The 15942-nt window shown below is 40.7% G+C and overlaps 1 protein-coding gene across 1 annotated transcript in view; it reads right to left on the reverse strand.

Moving 5' to 3' along the window:
- Positions 1–15942, reverse strand: part of LOC121542009 (replication protein A 70 kDa DNA-binding subunit) — a 118595-nt gene that overhangs the window by 84016 nt on the left and 18637 nt on the right. Inside the window, exons 6-7 of the mRNA XM_041851431.2 lie at positions 15819–15914; positions 239–371 (exon numbers count right to left, since the gene is read on the reverse strand). Of these exons, the coding sequence (XP_041707365.1) occupies positions 239–371; positions 15819–15914 (229 nt within the window). The remainder of the gene's footprint in view (positions 1–238; positions 372–15818; positions 15915–15942) is intronic.

Below are 15942 nucleotides of genomic sequence, written 5' to 3' on the forward strand. Positions count from 1 at the left end.
GCATTTCATTTCTATGTAAACAGAGAAACACACACAGTAGGAACTAGGTTGTCCACTGAGAGACCAAAGTTAAACCATCATTATTCAGCACTTTTACAGTTGGTGAGAAGCGCTACACAACAGCAACTCCTGGATCAGTTTTTGTTAGTTTGAAAAGACGTCCGTGACATGATTGGTACACTCACTCACACAGTCCTGAGACAGATTAGGCTGACACAAACACACAACACTGTCTTACTTGGTCTGGTAGAGGTTGAGGCTGGCGATGGGGACTACTTTAGTGGCAGAACCTCCAGGTGTAGTAGGAGTAGCTGTAGGAGTCTTCTTCCCCGAGTCTCCTCTGCCACCTGGGCCTCTGGTAGAAGAGGAGGCTGCCGGAACATGGAGTCCAAAAGACACAGGAAAACACACAGGGCAGTTAGGACACAGAGTTTCTAAACCCAGAGGCCCAAGTGGGAAGAAGGCTTCTAATTCCAAGAACGCTTCGCGAAGCAGACTGGACAGATCAGACCGGGGTTCGGGAAGTCAACGGGAGAAGTGACAAATTCGTCCTTAGTTGTTAATTTTCTTGATTTCCCAAAGGCAAAACCTAGATTCGAGCAAAGGTCTTAAAGGAAAATTCCACCACTTTTCAACCTCATTTTAATTATCTCCAGCACAATACCAGTGTCTACATATGTGAACACGGCACATTTATACGTTTTGTAGAAAAAAAGATAAAGTTAAAACGTTCTACCCGATGACATCATCAAATGTAAAAAAAAAACAAACAAAAAAAAGTAAAAAACATAACACTATGAGATTCGCGATGATGTGGGGAGCAAAGAAATACCCTCCCTCTGGCAAGAAACTCAGGTTTTTTGAAAATCACTTTTACTTACTTTTAATCCTACCCTGTGATGTCACAGAGAAGCATTTTTTTTAGGACCTTTCTTCTTATAACCTTTTAATAGGGATGTAACAATTCACCAATACATCGGTCTGCGGGTTCAAATGTTTAAGATACAAGTGCATCGGTCCGGTTCGTGGGAGCCCAAACCATCCAAATGAAGCATGCGTTGGTCAAAAACCGCTGGTTCACTCATGTTTTTTACTCATATCGTTTTATTCCGAAAATACCTCATCTGTTGTGACTGAATTGATGAGTCCTCTACTTCAGTTCAGTAGCCTATCAAACTTTTATGCATGTCACTGCATACAACTGTGCACACAGTGCGGGAGACATATCTGCTCACGCCAACAAGAGTTCCCTGTTCTTCTAATAGCCTATTGATACATCTGGCACCTTCAGCATTTCTATTTGTGTGTGTGTGTGTGTGTGTGTGTGTGTGTGTGTGTGTGTGTGTGTGTGTGTGTGTGTGTGTGTGTGTGTGTGTATAGAGTCCAGTGAGTGTGCATAGAGCCAGAGCAAGAGAGCCAGTGCAAAACATATTTTTTTAAAGGGGTCAATGCTAATAGTCCTGGTAGCCATTTGATTAACTGTTCAGCAGTCTTATGGCTTGGAGGTATGAGCTGTTCAGGAGCATTTCATGGCTACAGATGTGAGTGCCACAGTCATTTAGACAGGTTACCTTGGCGTTCTTGGCACAGGGACTGTGGTAGTCTGCTTGAAACGTGTAGGTATTACAGACTTGGTCAGAGAGAGTTTGAAAATATCAGTGAAGACACTTGCCAGCTTGTCAGCGCATGCTCCAAGTACGCATCCAGGTAATCCGTCTGGCCTTCTCGCTTTGTGAATGTTACCCTGTTTAAAGGTCTTACTCACATCGGCTACGGAGAGCGTGATCACACAGTCGTCCCGAACAGCTGGTGCTCTCGTGTATGTTTCAGTCTGATAGACTAGTGTAACTGGGCAGCTCACAGCTGGGTTTCCCTTTGTAATTCGTAATAGTTTGCAAGCCCTGCCACATCCGACGAGCATCAGAGCCGGTGTAGTAGGATTCGATATTAGTCCTGTATTGACGCATTGCCTATTTGATGGTTCGTCAGAGGGAGTACTGTGATTTCCTTATTATTATTATTGTTTTATTTTTTTGGGGGGTGGAAGATCAGCTTAATATTGCAGATAGATTGTAACTTCCATCAATGTAATTGTCTGCATCACTTCCAATCCCCCATGTTTTTATGTGTATGTATGTGTATGTATATATATATATATATATATATATATATATATATATATATATATATATATATATATATATATATATATATATATATATACACACATATACATACACATACATACACATATACACATACATATCCTTAAAAAATATATATATATTCCCCTTTATTACTTTCCAACCCCGCCACCCTTTCCCCACTTGGAGTAAACTAGTGAACAACAACGCCTAGGCCTCTACTTCCAGCCCATACCCACTATCTACATTTTATGGACACAGTCAATTTTACAGTAATTACATTTTGTTTGTTCTTTCTCCTGAACTTATTCTACTCTCAACCTCTCCGATCATTTTCAGATGTCCATCCGGTTTGCTTCTATATGCCATATCTTTCTAACTGTGCTCCTTCACAAAAGCTCCCAACCTACAACCCATTCACTTATTATGGACACAGCGTGCCTACATTATTAGTTATCTTGTTATTGTTTGTTGTTAGTTGTTATTAGTCCCATCCTTCAATTCCATTCAACACCTCCCATCTATCTTTTAACACCATCCATATAGGATTTCTATTTGCCATACAGTGGGGGAAAAAAGTATTTAGTCAGCCACCAATTGTGCAAGTTCTCCCACTTTAAAAGATGAGAGGCCTGTAATTTTCATCATAGGTACACGTCAACTATGACAGACAAATTGAGGGAAAAAAATCCAGAAAATCACATTGTAGGATTTGTTATGAATTTATTTGCAAATTGTGGTGGAAAATAAGTATTTGGTCACCTACAAACAAGCAAGATTTCTGGCTCTCACAGACCTGTAACTTCTTCTTTAAGAGGCTCCTCTGTCCTCCACTCGTTACCTGTATTAATGGCACCTGTTTGAACTTGTTATCAGTATAAAAGACACCTGTCCACAACCTCAAACAGTCACACTCCAAACTCCACTATGGCCAAGACCAAAGAGCTGTCAAAGGACACCAGAAACAAAATTGTAGACCTGCACCAGGCTGGGAAGACAGAATCTGCAATAGGTAAGCAGCTTGGTTTGAAGAAATCAACTGTGGGAACAATTATTAGGAAATGGAAGACATACAAGACCACTGATAATCTCCCTCGATCTGGGGCTCCACGCAAGATCTCACCCCGTGGGGTCAAAATGATCACAAGAACGGTGAGCAAAAATCCCAGAACCACACGGAGGGACCTAGTGAATGACCTGCAGAGAGCTGGGACCAAAGTAACAAAGCCTACCATCAGTAACACACTACGCCGCCAGGGACTCAAATCCTGCAGTGCAAGACGTGTCCCCCTGCTTAAGCCAGTACATGTCCAGGCCCATCTGAAGTTTGCTAGAGTGCATTTGGATGATCCAGAAGAGGATTGGGAGAATGTCATATGGTCAGATGAAACCAAAATATAACTTTTTGGTAAAAACTCAACTCGTCGTGTTTGGAGGACAAAGAATGCTGAGTTGCATCCAAAGAACACCATACCTACTGTGAAGCATGGGGGTTTAAACATCATGCTTTGGGGCTGTTTTTCTGCAAAGGGACCAGGACGACTGATCCGTGTAAAGGAAAGAATGAATGGGGCCATGTATCGTGAGATTTTGAGTGAAACCTCCTTCCATCAGCAAGGGCATTGAAGATGAAACGTGGCTGGGTCTTTCAGCATGACAATGATCCCAAATACACCGCCCGGGCAACGAAGGAGTGGCTTCGTAAGAAGCATTTCAAGGTCCTGGAGTGGCCTAGCCAGTCTCCAGATCTCAACCCCATAGAAAATCTTTGGAGGGAGTTGAAAGTCCGTGTTGCCCAGCGACAGCCCCAAAACATCACTGCTCTAGAGGAGATCTGCATGGAGGAATGGGCCAAAATACCAGCAAAAGTGTGTGAAAACCTTGTGAAGACTTACAGAAAACGTTTGACCTGTGTCATTGCCAACAAAGGGTATATAACAAAGTATTGAGAAACTTTTGTTATTGACCAAATACTTATTTTCCACCATAATTTGCAAATAAATTCATTAAAAATCCTACCAATTTTTTTCTCATTTTGTCTGTCATAGTTGACGTGTACCTATGATGAAAATTACAGGCCTCTCTCATCTTTTTAAGTGGGAGAACTTGCACAATTGGTGGCTGACTAAATACTTTTTTTCCCCACTGTATATATTTCAACTGTACTGTGATGTCTTACAAAAGTTCTGAACCTTTCTATTCTCATTGTTTCTACAGATTGTGAATTGAAAATATTTTTTTTTGCTAATAGTAGTGCTATCTGCAGGGTTAGCTCCAGGTAAATATTGCAATCCTTTAGCCATTCCTGGACCTGTGTCCAAAAACAAGCTACAAATGGACAGTACCAAAACAAATGATCTAATGATTCTGTCTCTTCGCAGCAAAATCTGCAGAGCTGGGAAGATTGTATCCCCCATATAAATAACATTCTATTGGTAGCAAGAATTTTATATAATAATTTAAATTGAAAGATTCTAAGTTTTGAATCCGGTGTTGTTTTGCGTATCAGTTCATAAACACTATGCCATGGGATCGGTACGTCAAAAATCTCTTCCCAACTATTTTGCAATCTATATGGGACGGCTGTCAATCCTTTGGTCCTTAAATGAAACTGATATACCTTTTTATTTATCACAGTTTTCCTTAACCAATTATGTTCTTTAATGCAAGGCCGACAGACAAATTCCTTACTTTCTCCTCCTTCCACTTTCCTCTTCCATTTTGGTGGTAAGGCTGCAATTATTTGGTTGTAATTTTGGGTAGAGCAGACATTTTCATATGTTTTTGTTAACTGCATATGCGACATAACTCCACCAGTTCTACCGATGACATCATTTACAAAGATTATACCTTTTTTAAACATTTTGTCAAAATAAAAAGTTTTTTTGTCAATTAGTATATTTGAGTTTAACCACAATATTTTTGCATTATTTGTTCTGTCGTTTCTGGAGGATTATATTGAAATTGCAACCAACTTTCAATGGCTTGTTTAAGAAATAGTGATATCTGGGAGATGATTTCCTTTTCAAATAACTGAAAGTGAGTGGTTGTAACCTGAATAAAGGGAAAAAGGCCATTCTTGAACATTGGGTGAGACAATCTTACTAATTTGCTAGAGAACCAGTTCGGATTTAAGTATAACTTTTGTATGACTGAAGCTTTTAGTGATAGGTCTAATGCTTTAATATTTAATAATTTATGTCCTCCGAATTCATATTCATTATATAAATAGGCCCGTTTAATTTTGTCTGGCTTGCCATTCCAAATAAAATGGAATATTTTTTTCTCATATAATTTAAAAAACTGTTCGCTAGGCGTAGGCAAGACCATAAGTAAATAGGTAAACTGGGATAATACTAATGAGTTAATCAGGGTGATTTTTCCACAAATTGACAGGAACCCACCTTTCCATGGTAGCAAGATCTTATCTATTTTTGCTAACTTTCTATTATAATTTATTGAAGTGAGATCATTTATTTCCTTTGGGATATGTATTCTGAGTCTATCCACATCACCATCAGACCATTTTATTGGTAAACTACATGGCAATGTAAAAATTGTATTTTTTATTGATCCAATACGTAATATAGTACATTTGTCATAATTTGGTGTAAATCCAGAGAGGTTAGAAAATGTATCTAGATCCTCTATGAGGCTGTGGAGTGATTCTAGTTGTGGATTTAAAAGAAAACATGAATCACCAGCGTACAATGACACCTTTGTTTTTAAGCCCTGGATTTCTAATCCCCTGATATTATTGTTGGATCTGATTTTAATAGCTAACATCTCGATGGCCACAATAAATAGATATGCCGATAGTGGACAACCTTGTTTCACTTCTCTTGATAGTTTAAAACTTTCTGAGAAATAGCCATTATTTACTATTTTACACCTAGGGTTACTATACATGATTTTGACCCATTTTATGTTCTATTGTTTCCAATACTTGCCTTATATTATCTCCAATGTATCTTCCTTGTAAAAAACCTGTCTGATTAGAATGAATAATATCCGACAATACCTTTTTAATTCTATGCGCTATACATTTTGCTAGAATTTTTGCATCACAACACTGAAGTGTAAGGGGCCTCCAATTTTTTAAATGGACTGGATCTTTATATTTTCCACTTGTATCCTGTTTCAGTAATAATGAGATCAGACCTTCTTCTTGAGTGTCAGATAATCTACCATTTACATAGGAGTGGTTAAAACATGCTAATAGCGGTCCTCTAAGTATATCAAAAAAGGTTTGGTATACTTCGACTGGTATGCCATCCAACCCTGGAGTTTTCCCGGACTTAAAGTCTTTAATTGCATCCAGAAGTTCCTCCTCTGTAATTTCACCTTCACATGAGTCTTTCTGTATGGCTGTTAATTTTACATTATCAATAGAAAATAAATCTCTACAATTAGCTTCAGTTAGAGGAGATGGAGGCGACTGAAACGAAAACATATGCTTAAAGTACCTTGTTTCTTCCTTCAAAATATCATTTGGTGAATCATGGGTTATTCCGTCAATTGTAACCAATTTCATTAAATTATTTTTGGTAACATTCCTATGTTGAAGATTAAAAAATAATTTGGTGCATTTTTCCCAATATTCCATCCAGTTTGCTTTATTTTGATAATATATTACACTTGATCTTTCTTGAATAAGTTTCTCCATTTATTTTTGTTTTTCCTCTAATTTATTCTGAGCCTCTATGTTACAGTTTTATCTGTTCTGTTAGACTTTCTATTTCATTTGTTAGTATAAACTCTTTTGACCTAAATTGCTTTTGTTTTCGAGATGAGTACTGAATTGCATGGCCTCTAAAGGCACATTTAAAGGTGTCCCATACAATAAGGGGATTTGCTGTACCTATGTTATGTCGGAAAAAGTCAGTTATAAATTCCTTTGTCCTAGTTAAAAATAAATTATCATCCAATAGGCTTTGATTAAATTTCCAATATCCTCGCCCACGTGGAAATTCAGTAAGAGTAATGTATATGCCAATTATATGATGGTCCGATCGCATTCTGTCCCCTATCAACACTTTATAAACGTTTGGTGCCAACGAGAATGAGATCAGAAAGAAGTCAAGACGACTAGCTTGATTGAGTCTCCGCCATGTATATCTCACTAGATCAGGATATTTAAGCCTCCATATATCTACTAGTTCTAATGTATCCATGACATTCACGATTTCCTTAAGAGCATGTGGGTGATTGTTTGTGGTGTGATTTCCTTTACGGTCCATTGAGGTATTTAAAACAGTATTATAATCCCCCACCATAATAATATTGTCTTGAATTGCTTGCAGGGTTGATAATTTATTATATATATATATATTGTCAAAAAATGTGGATCATCATTATTTGGTCTGTAAATGTTAATGAGCCATATCTGTTTATTGTCCTATAACATATTTAAAATAATCCATCTACCTTGCGTATCTATTTGGACAATTTGCACATTCGGATCGAAATTACTATTAATTAATATCATCACCCCTTTTGAATTTCTTTGCCCATGGGAGAAGTATATTTCGCCCCCCATTCCTTTTTCCACGCAACTTCATCTAGAATTGTTGAATGAGTTTCCTGTAAACAATAGATATTATATTCCTTCTCTTTGAGCCATTTAAATATTGTTCTTCTTTTGTTATTATCAGCTAAGCCATTACAATTATAACTGGCTATACTTATTTCACCATACACCATAATGAGATACAAGTTTCAAGTCTATTTATCATTATATATGTTTGTAAATTTACCATAAAAAAAACCTGTAATGATTGAGTGTCCATATAGCTGTACCATGATATTTGCATTGCTACTAAGTATCCCTTCAATTGTTCTCCACTAATTCCCACGCTAAAGCCCCTCCCCATCCCATGTTGAGCCGTCATCCCAGTGATCGGCATCCCACCCCCGTCCCTCTGGATCCCTAGGGCCTCGAGAGGCCAGGACCCATCCATCGAAAACAGCACACAGTGCCACGCACAAAACAGAAGCAGATTAACCGCCAAAAGCATTTCCAATGCTGTCACCTCTATATATAACTATTTAAAAATACGGTACGGTCACTGTGTGGACAACATCGTTGATGCACTTATTAATGAAGCCGGTGACGGATATAAACATATATGTAAACATATTCCAGTCTGTGCCAGCAAAACAGTCCTGTAGCTTAGCATCCGCTTCATCAGACCACTTCCGTATTGAGCGTGTCACTGGTACTTCCCGTTTGAGTTTTTGCTTGTAAGCAGGAATCAGGAGGATAGAGTTATGGTCAGATTGGCCAAATGGAGGGCGACGGAGAGCTTTGGATGCGTCTCTGTTTGTGGAGTAAAGGTGATCTAGAGTTTTTTCGTCTCTAGTTGCACAGGTGACATGCAGGTAGAAATGAGGTAAAACGGATTTCAGTTTTCCTGCATTAAAAACACAGGCCACTAGGAGCACCGCCTCTGGGTGAGCATTTTCTTGTTTGCTTATGGCCCTATAGAGCTGGTTGAGTGCGGTCTTAGTGCCAGCATCAGTTTGTGGTGGTAAATAGACAGCTACGAAACATATAGATGTAAACTCTCTTGGTAAATGGTGTGGTCTACAGCTTATCATGAGGTATTCTAACTCAGGCGAGCAGAACATCGAGACTTTCTTAATATTAGACCAGCTGTTGTTCGCACAACACCAACCTTGAGTTAACCCAACGCTGCTGTTCTGTCCTGCCGATGTATAGAAAAAACAGCTATATTTACAGTGCCTTCAGAAAGTATCCATGCCCCTTGACTTATTCCATATTTTGTTGTTATAGCCTGAATTCAAAATGAATTCAATTGGGGGGTTTTCTCACCCATCTACACACAATACCCCATAATGACAAAGTGAAAACACGTTATTTAGACATTTTTGCAAATGTAATGAAAATGAAATACTGAAATATTTAATTTACATAAGTATACACATCCCTAAGTCAATACTTTGTAGAAGCACCTTTGGCGGCGATTACAGCTTTGAGTCATCTTGGGTGTGACTGTATCAGCTTTGCACATCTGGATTTTGGGATTTTGTCCCATTCTCCCTTGCAGATTTTCTCAAGCTCTGTTAAGTTAGATGGGGAGCGGTTCAGTCTTTAAACAGATTTTCAATGGGATTCAAGTCTCTGCTTTGGCTGGGCCACTCAAGGACTTTCACATTCTTGTTCTGAAGCCATTCCAGCATTGCTTTGGCTGTATGCTTGGGGTCATTGTCCTGTTGGAGCGTAAATCTTCGCCCCAGTCTAAGGTAGTTTGCCCTCTGAAGAAGGTTCTCGTCAAGGATTTGACTGTATTTGGCTCTATTCATTGTTCCCTCTATCCTTACCAGTCTCCCAGTCCGTACCGCTGAAAAGCATCCCCATAGCATGATGCTGCCACCACCATCCTTCACGGTAGGGAGGGTGTTGGATGGGTGCCTGGTTTTCTCCAGACATAGCGCTTTGCATTCAGGACAAAGAGCTAAATTTTTGTCTCATCAGACCACAGAAACTTTTGCCTTATGCTCTCAGTCTTTCACGTGCCTTTTTACAAACTCCAGGTGTGCCGTCATGTGCCTTTTTCTCAGGAGTGGCTTCCGTTTGGCCTCTCTCTCATAAAGCCTGGATTGGTGAAGTGCTATAGAGACTGTTGTCCTTCTGGTTTTCCCAACTGTAGTTCTGTCAGAGTGGTAATTGGGTTCTTGGTCACCTCCCTGACCAAGGTCCTTCTTACCAGGTTGCTCAGTTTGGTTGGATGGACACCTCTAGGCAGAGTCATCGGGTCAAATTCCTCGCTCCTCCCTAATCCACGGCTGTCCTACCTTATCAGTGACTGAAACCAGACTGCTGCCCTTTGCCTCTCTCTTCAGGCATAGTCTGGAAAACGGAGTCAGGGTTGAACAGAGTTCAGGCTAAACCCTTTGTCTCTCCTGTGGCGGCTTCTTGATTCATTACAGCATGATGGGAGGGGAGAGAGGGGTTGGGCATGGGTATGTTTGAGAGATTGACTGTTGGACATGGCAGGTCCACAATCAATCTCCAGGTCGAGCCAGGGATTGAACAGAGTTCAAACTGAACATGATTATTTTTACATGACAGGGCTGTTCATACATAGGAGGGGAAGTCAGATTTCGCCACTATCATAGACTAAAGAAGTGGGCAGAGCGGTCAAGAGGGGGAAACTGGAGACAGTGGTGGGGGAACCCAAGATGGATGGGTTAAGCTAAAAATGTATGTAAAATGACTATATAAACTGAGAGCTGAGAGGTGGAAGGGAGATGCTTTGCAAACCACCTCGGCTCTTTTGCTTATGTAATAAAGTCTATCTTAATTCTACAAAAACTCTGAAATACTTTGGTTCTTTGAGCAGTATAAGGACGAACTTACCACAACACATCAAAACTATGAAATAACACATATGGAATCATGTAGTAACCAAAAAAGTGTTAAACAAATCAAAATATATTTTATATTTGAGATTCTTCAAAGTAGCCACCCTTCAAAGTAACCTTGATGATAGCTTTGCACTCTCTTGGCATTCTCTCAACCAGCATCATGATGAATGCTTTTCCAACAGTCTTGAAGTAGTTCCCACATATGCTGAGCACTTGTTGGCTGCTTTTCCTTCACTCTGTGGTCCAACTCATACCGAACCATCTCAATTGATTTGAGGTCGGGTGATTGTGGAGGCCAGGTCATCTGATGCAGCACTCCATCACTCTCCTTCTTGGTAAAATAGCCCTTACACAGCCTGGAGGTGTGTTGGGTCATTGTCCTGTTGAAAAACAAATGATAGTCCCACTAAGCCCAAACCAGATGGGATGGCGTATCGCTGCAGAATGCTGTGGTAGCCATGCTTGTTAAGTGTGCCTTGAATTCTAAATAAATCACAGACAGTGTCACCAGCAAAGCACCCCCACACCATAACACCTCCTCCTCCATGCTTTACGGTGGGAACCACACATGCAGAGATCATCCGTTCACCTACTCTGCGTCTCACAAAGACACGGCGGTTGGAACCAAAGATCTCAAATTAGGACTCATTATACCAAAGGACCAAAGCAAGTCTCTTCTTCTTATTGGTGTCCTTTAGTAGTGGTTTCTTTGCAGCAATTCGACCATGAAGGCCTGATTCATGCAGTCTCCTCTGAACAGTTGATGTTGACATGTATCTGTTACTTCAACTCTGTGTGTGAAGCATTTATTTGGGCTGCAATATCTGAGGCTGGTAACTCTAATGAACTTATCCTCTGCAGCAGAGGTAACTCTGGGTCTTCCTTTCCTGTGGCAGACCTCATGAGAGCCAGTTTCATCATAGCGCTTGATGGTTTTTGCGACTGCACTTGAATAAACTTTTCTTGAGATTTTCCGGACTCTGACCTTCATGTGTTAAAGTAATGATTGACTGTCGTTTCTATTTGCTTATTTGAGCTGTTCTTGCCATAATATGGACTTGGTCTTTTCCCAAATAGGTCTATCTGCTGTATACCCCCCCTACCTTGTCACAACACAACTTATTGGCTCAAACGCATTAAGAAGGAAAGAATTTCCACAAATTAACTTTTAAGAAGGCACACCTGTTAATTTAAATGCATTCCAGGTGACTACCTCATGAAGCTGATTGAGAGAATGACAAGAGTGTGCAACGCTGTCAGCAAGGCAAAGGGTGGCTCCTTTGAAGAATTTCAAATATGTAATATATTTTGATTTGTTTAACACTTTTTGGGTTACCACATGATTCCATATATGTTATTTCATCGTTTTGATGTCTTCACTATTATTCTACAATGTAGAAAATTGTAAAAAATAAAGAAAAACCCTGGAATGAGTAGGTGTGTCCAAACTTTTGACTGGTACTGTATGCTTCATCATAATTCTATCTCGGAGATCTACGGCCAGTTCCTTGGACTTCATGGTATAGTTTCTGCTCTGACACGCAATGTCAACTGTGGGACCTTATATAGACAGGTGTGTTTCTTTCTAAATCATGTACAAACAATTGAATTGGCGACTGGTGGACTCCAATCAAAATGTAGTGACATGTCAACGATGTTCAAAAGAAATTGGATGCACCTGAGCTCAATTTGGAGTGTCATAGCAAAGGGTTGTGAATACTTACATACATGAGATATTTCTGTATTTCATTTTCAATACATTTGCAAAAAATTATAAAAACATGTTTTCACTTTTTCATTATGGGGTATTGTGTGTAGATGGGAGAGATAAAAATCTATATTGAATCCATTCTGAATTCAGGCCGTAACAACAACATGTAGAATAAGTCAAGGGGTTTGAATACTTTCTGAAGGCTCTGTATATTTTCCATGTCCTTGTTCCATGTGAAAGTTCCATGTTTTCATTTTCGTCAAAAAAAAACTTCATAACGAAGGAGTTCCTTTGATTTGACGGCCTGCACATGCACAGTTTGGCGCAACACGACCATTAGATCCGACGACGTGTTTCTGCGCATGAGCTTAGCTATCTAATGTCGCCATGACATTGCCAACAAGCGTGAACAGGGATTCCATTCTATTGGAGAAGCATTTTCTGTCCATCTTCATACTGTACTGTCGTCTGCCTGTCTGTCCGTCTGCCTGTCTGTCTGCCTGTCTGTCTGTCTGCCTGTCTGCCTGTCTGTCTGCCTGTCTGTCTGTGAGAAGAAAACATTGTTTGAGTTGAAAGCGTTAACACGGGCCAGTGTGTAAGGCTGAGTCCCAAATGGTACCCTATTCCCTACATAGTACACTACTTTTGACCACAGCCCTATGGGCCCTCGTCAAAACTAGTGCACTACACATAGGTAATAGAGTACCATTTGTGACGCAGCCTAAATAATGTATTGTACACGTCCTGCCCCAGTTTAGTTTAGTATGGAGGAAGAACTGAACAGAGACAAGGGAGCAATTGGCAGGGATAAAGAGATTCCACAGTCTGTTCCCCTGAATTTCAGCTCCTGTTGTGGATCACAGCAAACAGTATATCCTACTCTCTGTGTGTGTGTGTGTGTGTGTGTGTGTGTGTGTGTGTGTGTGTCCTGGGGGAGATCACAGATAGAGCTGCTATTTTCAGCAGACGGCTGACGACGGTGTAGTTAACATCAATATTCATTCACACGGTATCCGGATGGAGAGAAAAAGAGAGAGAGAGAGAGGGATGGGGAAAGAGAGAGAGAGAGAGAGAGAGAGAGAGAGAGAGAGCAAGAGGGGAGAGAGAGAGAGAGCAAGAGGGGAGAGAGAGTACCCTATATCTGAATCATTGGGTTCATTTTATGTCGTTAAGATCAGTACAGGACGATCGTATCAAGAAAATAATCGGAATATCAAGAAAATCATTTCAGCTGTATTTCAAAATACCCCGGGATACGGTATACCACCCAAGTCTAGGCGTACACACACACACCATCACTTTTACAAACACTCACAAACGTGAATACACTCACACACACTGTCATGCTTGTGAACTAAACGTTCACAAAGGAGAAACACACACTGATAGTAATACAAGTCAAGGATGGCTCCCCCTGCTGGACTTTATAGTGTACACGTTACAGTAACTGGTATGAGGAATATGGTAGAACCTCCCTCCAGCCATGCTAAAAGGAATGGACTGGTATAAAGAATATGGTAGAACCTCCCTCCAGCCATGCTAAAAGGAATGGACTGGTATAAAGAATATGGTAGAACCTCTCTCCAGCCATGCTAAAAGGAATGGACCGGTATAAAGAATATGGTAGAACCTCCCTCCAGCCATGCTAAAAGGAATGGACTGGTATAAGGAATATGGTAGAACCTCCCTCCAGCCATGCTAAAAGGAATGGACTGGTATGAGGAATATGGTAGAACCTCCCTCCAGCCATGCTAAAAGGAATGGACTGGTATAAAGAATATGGTAGAACCTCCCTCCAGCCATGCTAAAAGGAATGGACTGGTATGAGGAATATGGTAGAACCTCCCTCCAGCCATGCTAAAATGAATGGACTGGTATGAGGAATATGGTAGAACCTCCCTCCAGCCATGCTAAAAGGAATGGACTGGTATAAAGAATATGGTAGAACCTCCCTCCAGCCATGCTAAAAGGAATGGACTGGTATGAGGAATATGGTAGAACCTCCCTCCAGCCATGCTAAAAGGAATGGACTGGTATGAGGAATATGGTAGAACCTCCCTCCAGCCATGCTAAAAGGAATGGACTGGTATAAAGAATATGGTAGAACCTCCCTCCAGCCATGCTAAAAGGAATGGACTGGTATGAGGAATATGGTAGAACCTCCCTCCAGCCATGCTAAAAGGAATGGACTGGTATAAAGAATATGGTAGAACCTCCCTCCAGCCATGCTAAAAGGAATGGACTGGTATAAAGAATATGGTAGAACCTCCCTCCAGCCATGCTAAAAGGAATGGACTGGTATGAGGAATATGGTAGAACCTCCCTCCAGCCATGCTAAAAGGAATGGACTGGTATAAAGAATATGGTAGAACCTCCCTCCAGCCATGCTAAAAGGAATGGACTGGTATGAGGAATATGGTAAAACCTCCCTCCAGCCATGCTAAAAGGAATGGACTGGTATGAGGAATATGGTAGAACCTCCCTCCAGCCATGCTAAAAGGAATGGACTGGTATAAAGAATATGGTAGAACCTCCCCTCCAGCCATGCTAAAAGGAATGGACTGGTATGAGGAATATGGTAGAACCTCCCTCCAGCCATGCTAAAAGGAATGGACTGGTATGAGGAATATGGTAGAACCTCCCTCCAGCCATGCTAAAATGAATGGACTGGTATAAAGAATATGGTAGAACCTCCCTCCAGCCATGCTAAAAGGAATGGACTGGTATGAGGAATATGGTAGAACCTCCCTCCAGCCATGCTAAAAGGAATGGACTGGTATAAAGAATATGGTAGAACCTCCCTCCAGCCATGCTAAAAGGAATGGACTGGTATAAAGAATATGGTAGAACCTCCCTCCAGCCATGCTAAAAGGAATGGACTGGTATAAAGAATATGGTAGAACCTCCCTCCAGCCATGCTAAAAGGAATGGACTGGTATGAGGAATATGGTAGAACCTCCCTCCAGCCATGCTAAAAGGAATGGACTGGTATGAGGAATATGGTAGAACCTCCCTCCAGCCATGCTAAAAGGAATGGACTGGTATGAGGAATATGGTAGAACCTCCCTCCAGCCATGCTAAAAGGAATGGACTGGTATGAGGAATATGGTAGAACCTCCCTCCAGCCATGCTTGCACCAATCCAATGCTTTTAAATGCATGAGGTGGAGTGAACAAGTGCATACTTCTGAGTGAAGGGTCAAGAATTGAAACGCAGCCCATGTCTATCAGAGGCCAAACTGGAGCTTTACCCATATAGATGATGATCAGCGTTTAGTACATTATCAATAACATGACCATGACACTAAAGTAGCCTACATTATCAATAACATGACCATGACACGAAATTAGCCTACATTATCAATAACATGACCATGACACTAAAGTAGCCTACATTATAAATAACATGACCATGACACTAAAGTAGCCTACATTATAAATAACATGACCATGACACTAAAGTAGCCTACATTATCCTGACACTAATGTTGGTTGTGAGGGGAGGCAGTAGAAGCAGCAGCAGCAGCAGAACATACATTCCATTACATTCCAGTACATTATGATGAAACTCACCACTGGGTTGGTTGTGAGGGGAGGCAGTAGAAGCAGCAGGGTAGCTCTGGGCAGAGAGCTGGTTCTCAGGGGTGCTAGTCTGGCCTGGAGAGAACACTACAGAGAACACAGGTAACTGGTTAAG

Source organism: Coregonus clupeaformis, chromosome 27, assembly GCF_020615455.1.
Source record: "Coregonus clupeaformis isolate EN_2021a chromosome 27, ASM2061545v1, whole genome shotgun sequence".
Classification (NCBI taxonomy): domain Eukaryota; kingdom Metazoa; phylum Chordata; class Actinopteri; order Salmoniformes; family Salmonidae; genus Coregonus; species Coregonus clupeaformis.